The following is a 19,771-nucleotide window of genomic DNA, read 5'->3' on the forward strand; positions in this document are numbered from 1 at the left end:
CATGCATTTACAGCTCAGGTTTCCATGTTCAGCTGGGAGGAGAGAGTGGGAATTTATGCACTTTTGCACACACATAGTCTAGTCTTTAGAAATGGGAGCCACCCAACACCATAACCTGCGAGACAAATCTTGAAACAGGTCCATCATTCTCAGAAGATAACCTTAAGCCACCCCATAATACAGAACTGCTGTGAAACCAAATATGCTCTGGGAAAAAGCTATTAAAAACAGGGCTCTTAGTTCATTCTAGTTGACCAGGCACCTCAAGAGTCTCTCAGTTTGCTCTCTGCTCAGGTTCCCTTTGAGATATTTGCAAGACATTTTGTATAAATGACAAGTATGAGACTGTGAGACTCTTCCAAATGAAGCACAGGATGCTGTTGACCTTTGCGCTGGCTTATGTTCCACTTGTTGTCTGCCATGAAACTCAGGTCTGTTTCTCCAAAGTTGATTTCTAGCCATTCAGCCCTCCCCATCCATACCCATGCACAGAGATATTCCTCACTAGTTGTAAGACTTGACATCTCCCTTTGTTGAATTTCGTAATATTCCTGCTGACCCCTTTCTCCAGCTTGTCAAAGTCCTCCTGAATGGCAGCACAACCATCCGGTTACCCTCCCTTCAGTTTTGTATCATCTGCAAACTTGCTGAGGATGTCTTCCGTACCATCACACAGGCCACTGGTGAAGGCTTTCAACAGTATTAGCCCAAATATCATCCCCTGTAGTACACCACTAGCAACTTGCCTTCACCTGGACTTCGTGCTACTAACAACTCTGAGCTAGTAGTTCAGATGGTTTTCAGTCCATCTCACTGCCTACCTACCTGGTCTGTACTTCATCAGCTTGTCCCACAGGATGCTGTGGGATACAGAGTGGAATGACTTGCTAAAGTAAAGATAAACAGCATTCGCTGCTCTCCTCTCATCTACCAATGTAGCTATCTTATTCTAGACAGCTATCAGGTCGGGCTTGATATTCCCTTCGCAAAACCATGCTGACTACTTCTCATCATCATTTTGTGCTTACTATATTAGGAAATTGCTTCCAGAAGGATTTACTCCATCACCTTTGCAGGGACTGAGGTGAGGCTGACCTCCCTTTAAGTCTCCTGGATCCTCTTTCTGCCCTTCTTGAGGACAGGGGTGACATTTGCTTTCTTCTAGTCCTCAGGAGCCTTCCTTACTTGCCATGACCTTTCAAATAAATTGATTTATTTATCAATTAAATAATGCATCCAAGATGCATCCTCACAGTGACATCAGCCAGTACTCATGGATGCATCCTATCAGGTCCCATGAACATGTCCACTGGACTATCCCCAACCTGTGCTCCCTAACCTACCTACTGAAGGCAAGCCCTCCTTGATCCTGACACTCCCACTCATCTTGGGGGCTTAAGATTCCTGAAAGCAAATCTCACCAGTAAAGCCCAAGGCAAGGGCAGCATTCACTACCCATTACTCTTCTGTATCTCTGTCACTAGGTCCCCTGCCATATTTTAAGGCAGGCCTACATCTTCCCTCACCTTCCTTTTGCAGCCGATATACTCACAGTAGTGTATCCTGTTGCCTTCCATGCCCTTTGCCAGATTCAACTCCAGATGGGCTTTAGCTTTCCTAATCATGTCCTGTATGCTTGGACATTGTTTCTACATTCCCTGTGGGGCACATGGTCTGCTTCCACCTCTTGTATGCTTCCTTTTTATGCTTCCCCAGCATATTTTCATCTCCCCATGTTTTGATCCACAAGTAATTTCTCTAGGTTCAGTTAGGAAATGAAGCTATATTTGTTCTGTATTTGTATTTACATTTTGAGCAGTGACTCAAGACTACTGCCCCTACTGTAAGCACATTGTTTTGCAAATCCCAAGTCTGAATTTCAGGAGGACAACCATATGAAAGGAAACTTAAGGCTTGTAATTTTTGATCCTAGATCTGAAGTTCAACAGTATACACAGTCCCATTGTCTCAACAGTTTAGGAACTACCTGCATCACTTGCCAGAGTAGAAAATATTTTAGGACCCCTAAAGATGCGCTGAAATTACCAAAGTAGAAGAAAGCTTTTGACAATGTAGGACAAATTCCCAGTTCTGTCATCATGGGACTTAAATGTCATCCTCATTAATTATCAGTTACAAAAAGTTATCAGATAACATAGTTTCATTTTCCCCTAAGTTCCTGAGCAAGATACCAGGGCAAATTGCTGCCCTGTAAGTATTAGTATTCCCTTACAACTTTTAACACAATGAACTAGATTCATTATTTTCCAACAAAGTATGCTGAGGTAGTAATTACAGAACTATCACCAACTCTTCTACAGCTAAGAATTTAAACCCTTATTGAAAAAATCAACTCCCAGTACACAGAAAGAGAAGCAGATTAGGGAGTAATGTTTTATTTTGTAGTTTTCTCTTACTCTTTGAAGCCAGTAACCTTATGAGACAATAGTGACACCTTCAAATTCAATAACTTTGCTTCTGCTGGTAGTAGGGCAGATATATTACAAAGTACTAACTATAAAATTAACTGAATTTCAAATTAAAAATACAAACTTACAATCTATAGTTGGGAAAGTGGATGTGGGGAGTGATCAATACATACTTGTCCACTTGTCCTGCATTGTGATTGTTCTCTGCTCTCATCCGCGTCAATGCAGCAGCAGCTTCATCCAGTGCACAGCTGACAGAGGATGTCAGTCTCCGGAGAACCTCGGGATCTGCGAAGGCTTTACCATCGGCAGTGGACAATTTACCAATTCCTTCAGTGTGCGTTCGTTCATCAGTCAGGTTAGTATGAAAGTCACACAAAAGAAATCCGAAGACACTGTTTTAGATTTCAGCCACATGCACTATTAGTTAAAAATCACTTGCAAACATGCCAGAAAATCAGCTATTTAAAAAGTAACTGTTAAAATTTGCCCAAGACCTGAACATTTAATTACCATATTACAGCAGTAAAAAAAACTGTTTTTCAACTGGTAGATTCATTACCTGTCCCAAATTCTCAACTCACATCTCTGAAGAATAAAAACAGAAACCAAACAACAACAAAACACCCCTCAGGAAAATAAGGATAAGTCCAGAGGTCAAGCCCAAAAACAGAAGGCTGGCAAACAGGTATTACTCCACAGGCTTGGTTTAATATTTTCTGAATGTGAAGAATTTTACTATTTAAAATATAAAGTTAATACCTGCTTCCCACCCAACTCCACCCAAAATGAAGTAGACTTAGCTCTAATATACCTTTTCTTTTTTAAGAGCAGGAAAAAAAAAAAAATGTTATTAGCTTAAATTCCCGATAACTTAATATTCCAAACTACACAGCTCTAGCTAGAGGCACAAAAATTATGAAACAAAAGTTCAAATATTTTAAATATACTTGAATCAATGCCCCCTCTACACTAACATTATACAGATTCACTTAGACTCAAGGAACTTTTGTAACAGTCTCTTTTTTTAAGTTTCTTTGCTGCAAGAGTAAAGCTTAAAGCTAATACAGAACACCACCGAAAGAAAGTATTTATCCCACACATTTATATGGCTGATATAAAATCACGGTACAGATGTGTAGTTTTACTCCATGTAGTTCAGCCCAGCCTATTCTACATACGCAAACACCACTGCACAGTTGCCTCTGCAGTGTAGGCAGGGTTTGTATTTGTATATACAAATGCAAATAGTGTAAAAAAAAATGCACTGCTGAATAGCACACACACACCCCCAACACCCCCAGTCAAATTTCACATGCTACAAAATGTAAATGTTTACTGGTTTATCAATTAGCTACCTTCACCAGTAATGAATCAGAAACTTCTCAATTCCTTAGCTGTTAAACAGGGTCAAATTAGATACAAACCTCTGAAAACAGCCCATGTTACACTTCAGAAGATTTGCTATTTGGTACATGCATATCTCTAAGATTAATTTACACCATGTGTCCCACAATCCAGCTTGTAATTATTACCAAAATAATACTCTGACAGTTTCGAATATTGTCTTCAGAAAATATATTTCCCCAGTTTGAGGGCATCCGATTTGTTTCTCATTAATGTAAGAATCAATACTTACCAAATTTCTCCACCCTGAAAACAATTTAGGCCAGCATATGCTGGACATACTCTGTTACATTACATCACTGCTTCAGTGCTGGTAGTGTTGGCTTATGGTATTCAAACTCTGTGCTGCTGGAAATGATGAAGAGTCCCTATCCTATCATCAAGGCAGACACCAATGATGGGGTGCATGTTTACTTCGCCAACTGAAACTGAGTACAGGCTATGAAGGTTGAGATGAGCTACTTCAGATACTTGGTGAGATCCAAGTGCAATACCTCCCTGGCTCCAACATCCTACCTCTGGATCACTCTGGCATTATCAAGAGGCTACAAAAAAAAAAAAATTTATAATAATTACCCGCTCTGTGATAAAATGAGAAATTACAACTACATCTGTCCACAGCACACTCATCTGGTTTTCAAAGACTGTGTAGTGCACCACAGAGCAATCAGAAAAGAGAAACACACGGCCACAGACTCTTGACTCCACGTAAATCAAGAGGCTAATGGCCACATACCCCCTTCCACCTCCAAACTGTTGAGGCCATAACCCTCCTAGGCACAGCTCTTAAATATAGTGAGGCTATAAACAACAAGCCTCAAACACCACAGCTCACACCTCACATATTAATGTAAACTGAATATGTTCATTTAAAAGGGGACATAAGTTCTGTCAGCTCTGCAGCTGTGGCAGGTGGAACAGCAAGAGATAGATATTGAGAAACTCTGCTGGGGCATCAATTTAGTACCAAACACACAGAGAAAATGGTAGTTTTTACATAGATCTACTTCCCCAGGACAGAGTAACTACAAAGGTGTTTATACTAGCTATTTCTGGTGGCAGTGCTGGCTTACACGAGCTTGCAGTGTACACAGTAGTAGTGCCTAATGAAAAAGAGAATTAAATCTCCACAACTCAGCACTGAGGCCTCATCTAGGACTGCAGCAAAGCTGAACACCACAGTAAGTAAAGTAGAAAAGTACTTGAGAGAAAGCCACAGGATTTAGAAAAATGACCTCTGAGCAAAGGCTAAAAAAACCACATTGACTTAGTTTACGAGGAGCAGCACAACAGCAGTTTCCCTCCCCTTATAAGAGTCTCACGAAGGAGCTGGTAAACAGCTCTACTGCTTGCAAAGGAAGTAGGGAATAAAAAGTCCAGTCAAAAAACCCAACAAAAACAAAACAGAAAGCCCGAAACAAATCAAACAAAAGAAATGTCAAAATTACCTGGTTATCTGAAACTAAATTGGATACCTCAATCATTTCACATCACTAAGGGTGACTTCAAACCCCTAACAGACAGGGTACCTAGACAAACAGAACCTATATGTGATAATTCTTTCCATTTTTGAAGTCTGCTTGTTGAAGCGTTCATACACAGGATTTCTGAAGGCAAGAGAAGTCACACCACAGATCTAAGTCCTGTGCCCTACCTGCTCCACAGTATCTGTTTTCATGGTCTCCTGGAGGACTTACCAACCATAGGTCACTGGCTCTTCCAGCTACTAAAAGCATGCTTACAGCCCACTACAGCTTCCTACTTTGTTTCAAAGAAGGTGCTGTATAGCCACACCAAGGACTTCTGGAAAGTAAGACGAAAATGCTTTTTACTTACATCACCAGATAGGGCTCAACCCAGGTGCTCTCCCCAGCTGTTCATTTCATACTCGTTTTATACTGCACACGTCAAAACTCATCAACAGTCACAGAAGACATCAGAGCAGACGTGTTAGGCTGGATGGTGTAAAAGGTAGACAGACTACAAGAATTACCACTGCAGATATCCAGTCATTTATTTCCCTTTTGCAGGTTTACAGTACCTAAATAACTGCTCAGTTTTCACTTTGCTATGATTTAGGATGACTGTGCCAGAATCTTACGGCTATAATGCTCATTTATTTTTTAAGCTTTAACTGAATTGGGTTTGTGTCCACTTCATAACCATTTGCTTGTGTCCCATGCCCCATTCCTGGAAATGTTCAAGGACAGGCTGGATAGAGCTTTGAGCAACCTGGTCTAGTGGAAGATGTCCCTGCTCATGGTAGGAGGGTTGGACTGCACCTAAAAGTCACTTCTAACCCCAAAACCATTCTATGATTCTACAGTCTCCCCTGACTGGAAATAGATGACCTAGCTTCTCCCCATCCAACACATCAACACACAGACTGTAGATCTCTAAATCAGAGAGAAAAGTATGAATTCAAAAATCTGCAAGCAGATTAGTCCTTCTACTGGACCACAAACCACCAATTCGACAGTACACAGGTTCAGGCTGCATCTGAAAAGGGTATTTCCACCAGTTTAAACAAATCAACAATTCAACAGTTTAACAGAGATAAAATCTCCAGTACGGCTGACTACCATATAACTAGAGTCTGGAGCAGATTACTTTTTTTCCTAAAGCTACTATCGCACACAGCATGACTCAACTTAGTGGCAGATAATGCCAGACATTCCAGAAGTTAGTGCCATACTGCTGAACTATTTCAATTAGCCTGAGGTTGATCATAGAGGTGTATTAGAACAAGAAGCTCACCTTTCAAGGGAAAAGCTTGCTCATCAGATACCTAAAACCAACACTGAAGTATGGGCTGCTCTGTTGACTTTCAGAAACATTAGGATATTCCTACCATGTAACTACCACAAACAGATTTTTAGGGTAACCTGAAATGAGCTGGTAATCTCAGGGTTGTATCTTCCTCAGTTTAATGAATCAAAGATACAGATATCACCTCAAAAACTGGTGTCTTTGGAAGATCCAAAAGGAAAGGCCCTCATACCACTGGTGTGATTTTGCCATGAGTAATCAGAGATAACATTCTCTGAAAGTCATGTCTGTATGTTTTCACAATTTGAACACAGAAGCTGAAAGCCATGAATAAATCTTAAAGAACCAACACAAATAGCCTTGGCCAAAGTTGTTTCAAGTTCACTACAGTAAGGGAACGTCAGATACCCACACTCGAACAGTCACTTCCCTCCCTTCTATTTCAAGAGGAGGAACATTCTCACAGGAACATAAGTTGCTCTATTCTTCCTCACTGGATAAAGTTCCTATCAAGGAAGAAAATACTTAAGTGTAGTTTCTAGCTAGTAGCTCATAATTATCACCATTTAAAATACCTTGAAAAGACGTTAGTACGGAGCCCACAGCTAAGTCACTCATACCACACACAACTGGTGTCAACACATCCTTTGAACACCAAAAGAGATTGTTCCAAAGAGATCAACACATCTAAGTACAAGAGATAATGTCCAATACACCTAACAAAAAACTCCAGCACACAGTATGTTCTAAAACACACTTGAGGCCATTCAGCTAGTGTCCAATTTATGACCTCACCTTCACCACAACTCAATTTCAGCTCACATGGATCATCTACTGGTCCCAGAAGTTTAAAGGGATCTTCTCTTTCTTTAAGGTCTTACATTACTTGGCCCCCAAAGGCAGGCTTTGATAGAAATGTGCAGAGCTTTAAAAGCCAAAATGAATGAAATGAGAATTATGGCCCAGAAATGTGTCTTTTTTTTTTAATGGTACATCAAGAACCTGCTTTAATCAGCATGGCATACAAGTAGCACCTCAAGGTGAAGGGGTTTCAGGGAAGGAAGGAGGGGACTTGGTTTTAGATTCTTTATTGGAATCCGCATTCGGAGGAACTGAGAAGTTCTAGACTGTCAAAAGCAACTGCTACAGTCTTGTGCCAACAAGCGGTACCTCTACCAGAGAAGTATTAATTCTAGCACATCACAGAGCTGCTCCCACAAGACAAGAAGGCAACAAGCAGGACTGTTCTGTCTCAGGTGGCTCAATCCAAATTCTCAACATAGGTATGGCTCCCCTAACAGCACAACAAAATTCAGTTCAGGCATGTTAAGAATACAACCTAAGGGAAGATTTCCTAAAGAAGAAGTTTTCTCTTTTAATCCACACATTGTTAAATTTATTTCTAGTAATACTTAGCAGCAGTGCACCATTCACAGAAAACTACCAGCTACTATTTTCTGTAAACTCTAGCAGTGGAAGCAAGCAGAGATGATATTGGCCATCTTACTAAACAGAAGTTGCTGCTGTCTGTGGTGACATAACTTCCTGCTTTGCATATGGTAACAGAAAGTGATTTTCTAATCCCCCATAGAAGTAACAAAAAAGTGTGCATTTCACTCCTGTCTGATGTCAAAATATTTTCCCAAACACTAGGTTTATATTACATCATTTTCAGAGCCAGTAAACTAAAGTCAGCACACTCACCAAGACCCACACTGATTTTCCGGCAAACCCACGAAAACACCGATCAGCTCTAACCCATTGTCCGTGTTTGATGCCTAAGCAAGGTTTGCAAAATTCTAGTTGCTTTGAACAAGTAACTGAAGTTAGCAGCCAGGTGGTGAAGCAACTGGAATTGGTTAGCAGAGCGCAAAGGCCCAGAGCAGACTCCCTGCCAGACCTGAGCCCGCTCTGCTCCACGACAGGCTGCAGCAACGGCAACCACTGCCACCCACGAACACACGGGCACAGAAGCACCCAACACAGTTTTGTCTCACTGGTTTTCTAATAGACCCAGCTACAAGCAAAACAAAACAAACAAAAAAAAAAAAAAAAAGGGGAAGGGGGGCAAAAAAACCACCTGGGTTCCACTGATTACATAACAGACAGACGAGTCTTGCAAAAGAGATTTCAGCAAGGACACAACACGAATTATTTCAGTGCATCTGAAGTGAGTGGATTGTGCTGGCTCTGTGTTTTCTTGTAAAATCAGCCACGCAAATCAAAAGTAGTAGCCATTTTCAAGTTTCACTGTTTCAGCATCAAGATATCTGATTTACAACATCAGAATGAGGGACATAATATTTTCAATTTTATGAATGTGTTTTAAATATTGAAATGTGTTTTATTGTACACTGACTGCTCATACTAAAGTTCTCAAGGAAGAAACCACACATTCAGTAGTATGCTCTTTGTATATAGGAATTGGAAAAATACAAATTCATTCTAGTGTAGTCATCTTTCTAAAATTCATATGCTTTTAAAAACTTTAAAATAAATTCTTAAAAAAAATGGAATTCACACTAAGCTTAAGAACATTAGCATTACAAGGGAATGTTTACTTACTCTGTTAGAAAAATAACTGATTTAAGTCAAAGTATAGACTGAGCTATGCCATACGGATTTCTGGGTAAGCCATTTGGCTTTTAAAACACATTTCTTCACTAAAGCAGTTAAAGATTAAAACCCTCTTTATTAAGTTAAGCATGCCATGCTTAAATTTCCATATGATTCTGATGAGCCTTTGAAGAATTCAGACATCAGTTACATACTATAATCACATCTAATGTAGTGCCCAGGACCATGTGTGAAGGGAGACCTCAGGAGTTTGGATCCAAGTATGCACAAAGACCTGCACTGAAATCTGCAGTGATTTTTGCATCTGGAATATCCGTATCTCAAGCAAAAGCAAGCAAACAAACAAAAACCCCGATGAAACCCCAAAGAGACAAAAACCCCAACTAGTTATAGTTACTTCAGACAAAATACTTTGCCTTACCTGCCTACATTTCATTGCTAATATTATTTGTATAATTATATAAACTCAGTTCAGGAATAGCTGATTCTACTTTGCCTTTCAAAAATCCCACATTTTGACATCAATTTCATACCACACAAGGCCTTTCCTGACAGGCCTACCCTTAATAAATACGTTGGTAGCAAATAACCTTTTGCTATACTTTTTTTAACCGCATCTTTTGCATCATTCAGAAGACAGATGAACTTTGAACAGAAATGCTCTTTCAAACTCCTGACATTTAAAATACCATATACTTCTGTGCTGCAACAAACTTGCTTATAATCTTACCCTACCTTCCCAACACTTTGATTGTGGTCTGGCACATTCTTGGAAAGGCATCTAAACCACTTGGCAATAGCCTTTCTAATCACTACGTAACAGATTATCAAAACTTTACTGTGCCATTATGTATGAGATTACCCATTACTGCTTAAATAAGCATAGAATTTCATAGATAATATGAACCTCTTTAAATGGCAATCATTATTTTGAACAAAAAAATACCACGTCCCAAACTGGTTGGGTGCCCCTTCCTGCTCCTGATCCTTCCTAAATTAAGTCTTTCTGCACTGTATAATACTCAAACTCAAAGATAGGAAACCTTAATCCATATTTAACAGAAAGGGTTATCCCAAAAAGACAGATGTGAATGCAAATCAAAGGAGACCAAACTATAGTGACACATACTGGTCATGTTTGCAAAGGTCTGATCAATCCTCAGACTAAACTAGTTCCATAGCCCATCTTCAGCAGCCAGTAGCAGGAAAAAAATACAATTATATACCTGCTCTCTCTGATTGTCTCTATACATTAACCATCTGCTTAAATTGTAACTCGGTTGACCATCACTATACTTCTTGCTAAAGTTCACAGTGCTCTCTCAAATACAGCAGGGCTGGATTATTCAAGTCGACTAAATGGCATATACACTGAGTTTAGAGATCTAATTCTTCTGCTCCTTAAAATACTGCAAAGTAAGGTAACCAAGTGATTTGTTTTACAACTAGCTGTATCATAACTGAAAGACACTTCCTTTCAAACAAGTATCTATCTCTAAAGGCTCTACAATAGCACCTTCCAAAGTTTTTAAATCTTGACTAGTGTCACACCCAGTAACTTTTTTGGAAGGCTAATATTGTTTTTTATTACCCTGCTGATTAAAAATCAACGTCTCTAAAGGGACTGCCATTCCCTGGGAAGCAGGGCTTGAAATCTATGACACCACCACAGTGCTTCAGACCAACACCTACTGCCCTGGCTGGCTCCATGATTTTCACAATCAACTCCCTCCACTTGTAGCCAGCTTGCCTGAGCAGGCTAGAGCTTGACAGCTTCCTCAGCTGTTAATTTATCACCATGTAAACCCAAACAGAAAACCCAGGGCAGAATGTCCCTTATAACTGTATTCTGTTGTTGTTTACCAGATTGCAATTTAATGACATTCCCAGATTGAAAGGGTAACCTGGAAGTTTACTCAGTTTACTTGCTGCCACAGAGGATCAGTTCCTTGCTACCACAGAGATCAATCAGTTCCTCGGCTGTTTTCTGCTAGTTTCAGTGGTAGATCTATTGAAATGTGAACGTTTGGGGTGCTACAAAGCCAATGTAATATATCAAAACCCAAATTTGTCTTCTGTCCCAAAATCTGTTTCTGAGATAAAATTCAATGAAGAAATATTTCATCTCCCCCCCCCCCCCACAGCTTCCAGTTAAGATATTAAAAAAAAAAAAGTCATCTTCAGACAAGCACCAAGTCTTCTGCTGGCTAGTCCCACCCCACATGCAAGGGCCAGATTTTAGGGAGGAACTCAAAACTGTAAGAGACTTCAGCAGAAGGTCATGTTCCTCACCACAAAATGTACCATCTAGAAGGGATTTTTTTCACATAAAACTAAAGATTTAAGTTTCCTAACACCTTCCTGAGAGGAAAAAAAAAAAAAAAAAAAGGTCTGCACTTTTGCTGAAAACAGATCATGCAGTAAGATAAATGAAACACCTTTCTGACATGATGTGGTGGCTGAGCTGACCACCACTGTTATACTCAAATAATCTTACTCCAGAAATAGTTCACAACAGAATAAGCTGTTACTGTCTCATGAGATGCCTCCAAACAAAACATACAGGAAAAAAATTAAAAAATCCCATGGGGGTATCACCTGACCACCTTTTGTGTGCAGCCAAAACTAGCCATGAACCTTCATAATGCTTCAATCCTTTACACTGATGTATTTGCAGAGTGGTAACAGCATTCCTTTGTAAACTAACCCAGACCAAAAGCCTGTTCCACAGCAGTCAAAACCTGTAATTAGTACTGCCATACCTCTATCCAGGCAAAACCTTCAAGCATCTTCACATAGCACACAGTACAACCTCTGCTTCAAGGAAGTCATGTCTATTACTCAGATACATCAGAGCTGAATCATGTGTGTTAACTGAATTTGGCACTTCTGGGATGCATTTGAGCAACTATGCCTGGTCAGTTGGTCCATCAGGTATCTCAGAGAAGAGCTGTGGCCACATAGCACAGAGTAACTGCAGCAGGTGTACTTCTTTCTAGAAGAGCTGGTCCTCCTCAGGCTGCACTGCACAGTTGTTTAGTCCAGTAGCTCCTGTTGTATGCCGAGATATCCCATACAGCTACAGAAAAACTTTGAACTTTCCCAAGCAGAGTACCTGTAAAGAAGAAAGAATACTCTTCCCCATGGACAGTATCAGCAAAGAGAGGATGATAAACTCAGCATAGATTAAGCACTTGGTGCCAATCTGGCAGCAGAAAGGCTCATCTTAAAATGAGTAAGCCTTTGCCATCCTCTAAATCACAATGAAAGAATTCTGCAAATAACGCTGCTGGCTTAATGTGACACTACAAGCTGACACCAGAAGCAGAAAGAAAATATTCATTACTGTGCAAAGGAACCTTGATGTTGTGCCTCACTTTAGATCCAAAAGGAGAAAACAATCAGACAATTTATGGCAGCACTACTCTTTAAAAGTTCTGTCACATCTGAAACATACCCTCAAGACGGCAAAAGGCTTGTAAAAATAGGCAACTGGTTTGACTGGGGAAGGATGGGAGGAAGGTGGCAATTTCTATATCCCTTAGGGGAGAAAACCTACTGGGAAAAGACATGACAAGAACATCTCTTGATGGCAAACACAGACCAAGAATAAACATTTATGTTATGTAATAGCAAACTATTTAGACCAAGTAACTAAACTTCATCGCGATTTTACTTCTGCCCCCCAATAGTACCTATTGCTTAGCTGGATCTCCCTGAAAAACATGTTTGGTCCTTTGAAAGTTCTCATTTCAAAGACATTTTAGTGTAGGTATAGCCTATAGTCTCTTTTTGAGAAAAGTATTACCCAGAAGGTTTCTCCATTTTTCAGTCATTCCCACACTATTAGTCCCAGGCAGGGAGGAGCAGACATTCAATATGGTAGGGTTTTTTAGATTGGTTTTCTAAAACACTTGGAAAACTACATTGAGACTCTCGGTCTTTACAAAGTCAAGCACCTGCCTTCACTGTTGAATATCCAAATTATAGTTTGATCTTAGCTCCAGCGCACTGAAAACTTGCTGTACCTTTAACATCCCTTTTGTAACTATGCTGAACACAAGATTTTATCCATTTATGTACATTTGATACAAACTTTCACTATAAAATTGTATTTTTTCCCCCTGTATCACCAAGTATGTGACACAAACAGAATTCACTGGCTGCAACTTTTGTTTTTATTCTCCTGAATTAGTATTTGGACATGCCAAATAAAACTCATTTAGTATGAAATTAAGAGCTGCAGCTTGAGGATTTGGTGGAGGGTTTTTTTGAGTAATTAGCATTTTACAATATTTCATGTGTCACCATCACAGTTCCCCACAGACTTCCAGAGCAGCAGTTTTTAATTTCTACAAATCAGATTCCAGACAGCAAACCATTACACCCAAAAATTGTATTTTCAGTGCTAGCTGAAAAACCATGTTCAGATCATCTGCTAAAGCATTTTCTGGCAAAAGCAGAAATACACTTTCATTCTCCTGGGTTATATTTCATGGCCTTAAACTCAAAACATCCCTTTCTTCACAAATCCCCACTCCTGAAAATAGTAAGAACTCACCCACTTGAGCAACATCCACAAGTGAAAGGAGATGCCTGAAAAAAACTGAAAGGCCATTACCACATGCACATGCCACTGGAGAAAACTGCCCTTAATTCCAGCTTCTAATTTTTCACTTGCTTGACACTGCAAACTCTTAATATTATATTTGCATTTACATGTATTTCAATGTATTTGTCAGAACAGGAGCCAGAAATCCCAATGACATTTCTCTCTGTTTTCCGGTATAACAACTGAAGAAGCAAGATTTTTTTTTTTTTCAGACTCAAAAGCTAGGAAGTACCTTCTCCAGCTACAATTAGTTCTTACCGTTATTTTGGTAACATTTTGATGACAAGGCTTCCTTTTTGGAATCATCTGCTTTTACAGTGTGCTCAGACACCTCAAAATCTGAAAATTAATTTTCTGTACTTCAGCACAAACATTAATTCTTGTTTGACTAGTCAATTCTCATTAACGTTTACATTTCTTTTGAGAGTTTCCCCATGAGATTTCAATTTAGTTCATGTTACTTCAATACCAGGTTACTTAGGTAACTCATAGCTTTACCCAGGAACTTCCACTTTTACTAAAGCTTGGAAGCCCCATAAGCAAATTCTGCAATGAAAAAACAGCTCTACATAGATTTACAGGTATTTCTAGCAAAATCCCAATCTACCCAAATAATCTGCAATTGAATCCAATTCCTCTCCACCAATCCCATCTACTTATTTCCTCTGTTTTCAGAATGCAAGAAACAATACAAATGTTTGACAGATATGGTATACCACACATTTTAAACTTAAAATACTAAAATATTAGTTTAAACCTTGTGACAGTTTTGTTAACATATTAGAGTTTAAACAGGAAAGAGTAATACCAGAAAAGTTATCCATATAGTTACCTCCTCATACTTGTCATCTTATTAAAATTCCTGAGAGGCTTTGCTACAGCATATTTTTATCAGTTTGATTTTCTCAAGCTTTTACTAGGCATCCATTTTCTCCCACTGTATGAAAACTGAGTTACCTTTTCTAAAGCTGAAATAACATGAGCTCTTCTGTGCCGATCTAACATTTGGCCACTGCCAGAAAGATGACTCGGTGCTCCTCCTCTCCCTGGGTCTCCCCAGGCACCCCCACCAAGCCCACTACACTCACATTTGGGAAAAGAAGGAGCTTTCTACCAGCACAGCAAAATGAATTTCAGCATCAAAGGGTCTTTCTAGCCACTGCTAGAACTGGCAAGAGGAGAGAAAACTCTTCAGCCAGGAAGAGAAGATTCCTGCCTGATGGTGACAGCAAATAGCCACTAAACCACCTCAGCCACTTCACACACCTTCCCCATGCCACTCATTCAGAATGCCCAGATTGTCAGGTTTCCTAGTCAAGTATCTTTGTAAAGAACACCAACCTTTCAATTTTTCATTATTTTGTTTCTGTTAAATCTCTAGCAAACAAACATCTTCCTTACTACAAGGTGGCAAGTTCCCAGACACAATCCTCAACACTGCTGATTCCTTACAGAAACCGTGACCTTCAGACACATTCATCACATTTATGTGCATAAAATCATGCTGATCACTCAACCAAGTGTACTTAGATCCCATACACGTTACATGTAGTTAATATGGAAGCATCATGAATTGCTCCTTCATCATAGTTACAGATGTACATCATCAGCAAACAGCTTTTTCATCTATCTCACAGCAGATAAGTGACTGGGACAGGTATCGGCCTCTTAGATTACTTTGTTCTTTAAAGAAGCAGCTACAATGAGGACAAAAGCAATAATACAGTAAAATTTGCCAGTTTGTCACAGTCATCATTTAAACAGCAATTCAGTGGTGGAATTGCTTTAAACAAAACAAACTAAAGCTCAGGGGAGAATATGAGAAGGCTTGTAGTTCAACACAAAGCCTGATGAATTATATTCAAGTACAAGGAAGTGTTACTATTTCCTCTAGCAGAGAAACAAATATTTAACACAATTATGAACTGAACAGACATTATTTCTGAACTTGTCTAGATTGATCTGGAGTGTTCACCCGTTTTTTTTTGGGGGGGGGTGGTGGGTGGTGGTGTTAGTTGGTTGGGGTTTTTTGTTATTTGTTTTTGAAGTATCTTTGTTAGTATTAAGCCTTGCTCCAAAACCTAGTGAGTACATTACCCATGCTTTTGAAATACTACAACCAATCGAGACAAAAAAAGTACTTGGTATGCACTGAAAGTTAATACATATGCATCCCTGGACTGAAGTTCTTACTCTTTACCTACCACTAACAGCTAGGCTTCAATTGACATGTAACTGCTAGTTTATCTCATCTTTGGTTCCACAGCATCCCTGCTGGCTAGAACATCTGCTCAGCTAGTATATTCAAGAGGCCACAAGATGGAGAGGTGAAAGAAGGGAAGAAAGGAGCATCTTCCTCAGCCCCAAAATTTTGTCCTGGAAAAAGGTTTAGTGTTTTCAAGGGATCCGCCTTTTTTAAAAAAAAGTGTAGGGCAAAAGAGATTAAGCTAAACTAGATCAATGTGTGGCAACAGAGATTCCTACAAAAGAGGTTCATTCAAACTATGTGTGTTTTGGCTTGCATGACATCAAATGCAAGTACAGACATTTGAATTTGGCCTTGGAGAAGGAGAAAGCTTCCGTTTACTCATTATGAGTTAAGAGCAAAGGTAGAAGACTCACCCATGAAAAAAAAAAACAAATAAAACCAAAACCCTGACCAATATCCATACTGACTGCTAGGGAAGAACTGCAATAGGAGAGTCAGACAAAACAATTATTCATCAAAAAATTGTTTAAGGCACATGTCAGGCAAGGGATGATCTCTCCACAGCACAAACTACTATTTTTCTAGAGTTCTGCAGTCTGTAAAGATCTAATGTCTCCTAGGCATCCATACTGGAATATTTAAAAACACCAATTCTGCATCCTATAGAAAAGTCACAGTACTCTGACTCTCTTTCCTCAGTATACATGCTAGTACTAATTATCACAGTATATTATACAACATATTTTTATTAAACAAGTCAGAGTAACAGCTAATTCTACCAGCTCCAGTAAATTCCTGGGGTTTGTTCCAGTTTGGTTTGTTGGAGGCTTTTTTTTTAAATTAAAAAAGCACTTTTACCCATGGCAACTAAGGTCTCCTTTCTAACTTGTTTTTGATTGCAAGAAAATGTATGGTCTTGCATTTGAGAGGAATATACAAAACACAATGCTAACTTTAATCCAAATTATAAAGGACAAGGATGGGACTACACACTAGTTTATAAACATCTACATTACTATCGACATAGATTTGTTTTGGTGCTTCTCTAGGATTAAATGGGAGGTACTGTATATTACAGTTCAATAGGAGTTTATCACTTTTTTTAATGACTACGTAAGGAACTTAAGGGTTTTTTTTCCACCTTTAACATAAATAAAACCAGCAACACACAACCAGAAAGATTTGCCATGGTAGCAAAATCACCATTACTTGGGTGCCTGATGCCTTTTTCATTGCCACCTTCACTACCTCCTCCTGCAACATCTTTTCCAGGGCTGCAGCACCAGCAAATATTTAAGTACATTTATGCACTTAAAACAAATGCTTTTTCTAGCTGTATCACGCTTGCAAGTATTACTGTGATTAGCTAAGGGAAAACTTCAGCCACAAGCTGAATTGTTTGTCTGGCTTTGTTCAGCTTTTAAATGGACACAAGCTCAAACAGCAGACTCAGCACATCTCCCCTAGAGATGGGCAGTCACCTGCTCACACCCTGCCAAATGAAGCGTGAGGGCACACATACATACCACCACACTCAACTGCATTGTAATGACAGTATAAAATGCTAAACGACCATGCAAGAACTGGTATCATCTACCAAGTGCCCAGCAAGAACCAAAGGAGCTAGGCTCTAAATTCAGAGCTTTGTACATCAGCTCTCACACATGTATTTCAAGGAAGCATCCAGGTTAGAGACCAAGAGGGAAAAAAAAAAAAAAAAAAATCAAACCGAACAAAACAAAACCCACCCAAAAAACCAGACTGCTTCTGGTTGCTTATACAAAGTAGTATTAAAAACCCAAGTCATTCTTGGGGAATTTATTTTAGACTGTAGTGCTTACAATATTTACCCATACAACTATGGCAGCAACTTTGTAAATGATCCAGAAGCAGAAACAATGACCTCTGTAAGTAAAGCATCAAAATAAATTCTTCACTTCATACCATCAAATATGGAAAAATTTACAAGGTTTATTTCTTTACTTTACAGAAAAACAGCAAGGCTAACAGTAAGCAACTATTCTTTAATTTCTGGCTCTTCCTATCATGCCTTATCAAAGAGCAAAACTAATGTTTCCTCATTTTAAATCTGACAATAGCTTGTCTCCAAGAATCTGAAAGATACACCTCAAATTGCTAAGACTGGTAGTGAAACATGGAAAGGAGGAACACAGAAATGGTGATGTCCACTCTGGGAGGAGAAGAAGCAAAGGAAAACCTTGCATAATGCTGAGAAACATCAAGAGAAGAAAAAAATGTATTCCTGATGAAGAAGGTGCACAAAATTCTTATTCTCAATTTACAGCATTCTAATCCAAGTATTCTGTCTCATCTACTTTAGGGCTTCTGACCTTTGACAGGTTACTTTACAGACACTCTCACCTATTTGGTAGTGGGAGAAGAGTGGAATTACCTTCTGCTTTGAGTAACCTAAGACTTATGAAGGAAACTTATCATACCACTATGGAGACTAACAGCAGAATATGACTCCCATGCACAACAGAGATGCAAGAACTCAAACAACCTTTGAATGCTATTTATAGGCAAACATCCTAATTGAACTCTTTTCTCCAGATTTCTACCATTCAGTAGGAAACTGAGTCCAAATGGGCTATAATCGATTTCCTGATCAGAATCAGAAAATGGCCCTGGCTCAGTACAGCACTCAGTGATTGAGTGAAAAAAAGTCTGAAAATACTTGTACATTTTTAAGCAAAGAACTAAGTGTAAACATTGAAGACCAGCCATATCATCAGCTTGACCCAGAAGCCCATGGACTTTTAGTCCCCAGTTTATGCCAATTATGCATGGCAAAGCAAGGTATTTTCAGAGGCTGAACAAGTGTGTCACTTCATTAAAAAAAAAAAAAATCACCACCCTAATGGTGGCACAGACTAGTGTATAAATTCATGTTTCAAACTGAACATTTGAGAAACTGTTCAGAAAACATCTCCTCTACCTAAGAGGATTCACAGCCTTTCAGTGTACTGACATTACATACACACTGCATAATAAAACATCCTGAAAATAAGATCTCTAAGAATGCCACAGTAGATTAGAGAGCACGAAACAACCAAAAATCAGGATGCTACAATTTTTCAAAAAGAAAATAAGGAATTTATTTTACCATGACTCAACTTGAATAAAGAACAAACCCATCTAGTGTTAATGCATTAGAAAAAACACACCTCTACAAGAACAGTCCATGGGTCTCATGGCATCACATCTTTTTATTCTTTGCAGCATCCTCCCACAGTTCAAAAATGAAAAGGGAAGAAGACACAGGTGTATCAGGAGATGCACTTTCACCTAGGTTCATGTCTCCGAAACTGCTTCTTCAGATGGGAGTTTTTGTCCATCAGAGGTCACAGAACCCAATGTGTGGCACCACAGAGCAAAAGTGTTACTGGAGCACAATGCAGACAGAAACTCTAACAAGCTTCTGGAATTAGTTGCTTCAAATAGCAAGTATGGAAAAGTCCAGCCACTTAATACTTTATCAAAGCAAGTTTCTTCCATTATTTTTCTCCAGGTCTTTGCTCTTATCTGCATAAAAACTAAAATATAGTTGTTCTACCTCTACAGATTAGGAAGATCAAGTACTGGTGTGCTCACTATAAAAGGAGGCTAACAGCCAAAAGCAGAGCCACATTGCAGGTTTCTTCTCTTTTTATTATTGTCTTCCTACATGCTCCTTTCCCTGTAGAGACCTCCAAAACACACTGCTTGCTTTTTTTTTTTTTTTTTTTTTTTTTTTACTCCTACCAT

General features: G+C 39.2%; 1 protein-coding gene across 1 annotated transcript in view; it reads right to left on the reverse strand.

The window, feature by feature from the left end:
• LOC113485430 (ankyrin repeat and KH domain-containing protein 1-like) overlaps window positions 1-19,771 on the reverse strand; it is a 103,837-nt gene that overhangs the window by 73,771 nt on the left and 10,295 nt on the right. The window contains exon 3 of the mRNA XM_026858561.1: window positions 2,603-2,759. Coding sequence (XP_026714362.1) covers window positions 2,603-2,759 — 157 coding nt within the window. The remainder of the gene's footprint in view (window positions 1-2,602; window positions 2,760-19,771) is intronic.

This window comes from Athene cunicularia (genome assembly GCF_003259725.1).
Source record: "Athene cunicularia isolate RWA chromosome 13 unlocalized genomic scaffold, athCun1 chr13_part1, whole genome shotgun sequence".
Taxonomy (NCBI): domain Eukaryota; kingdom Metazoa; phylum Chordata; class Aves; order Strigiformes; family Strigidae; genus Athene; species Athene cunicularia.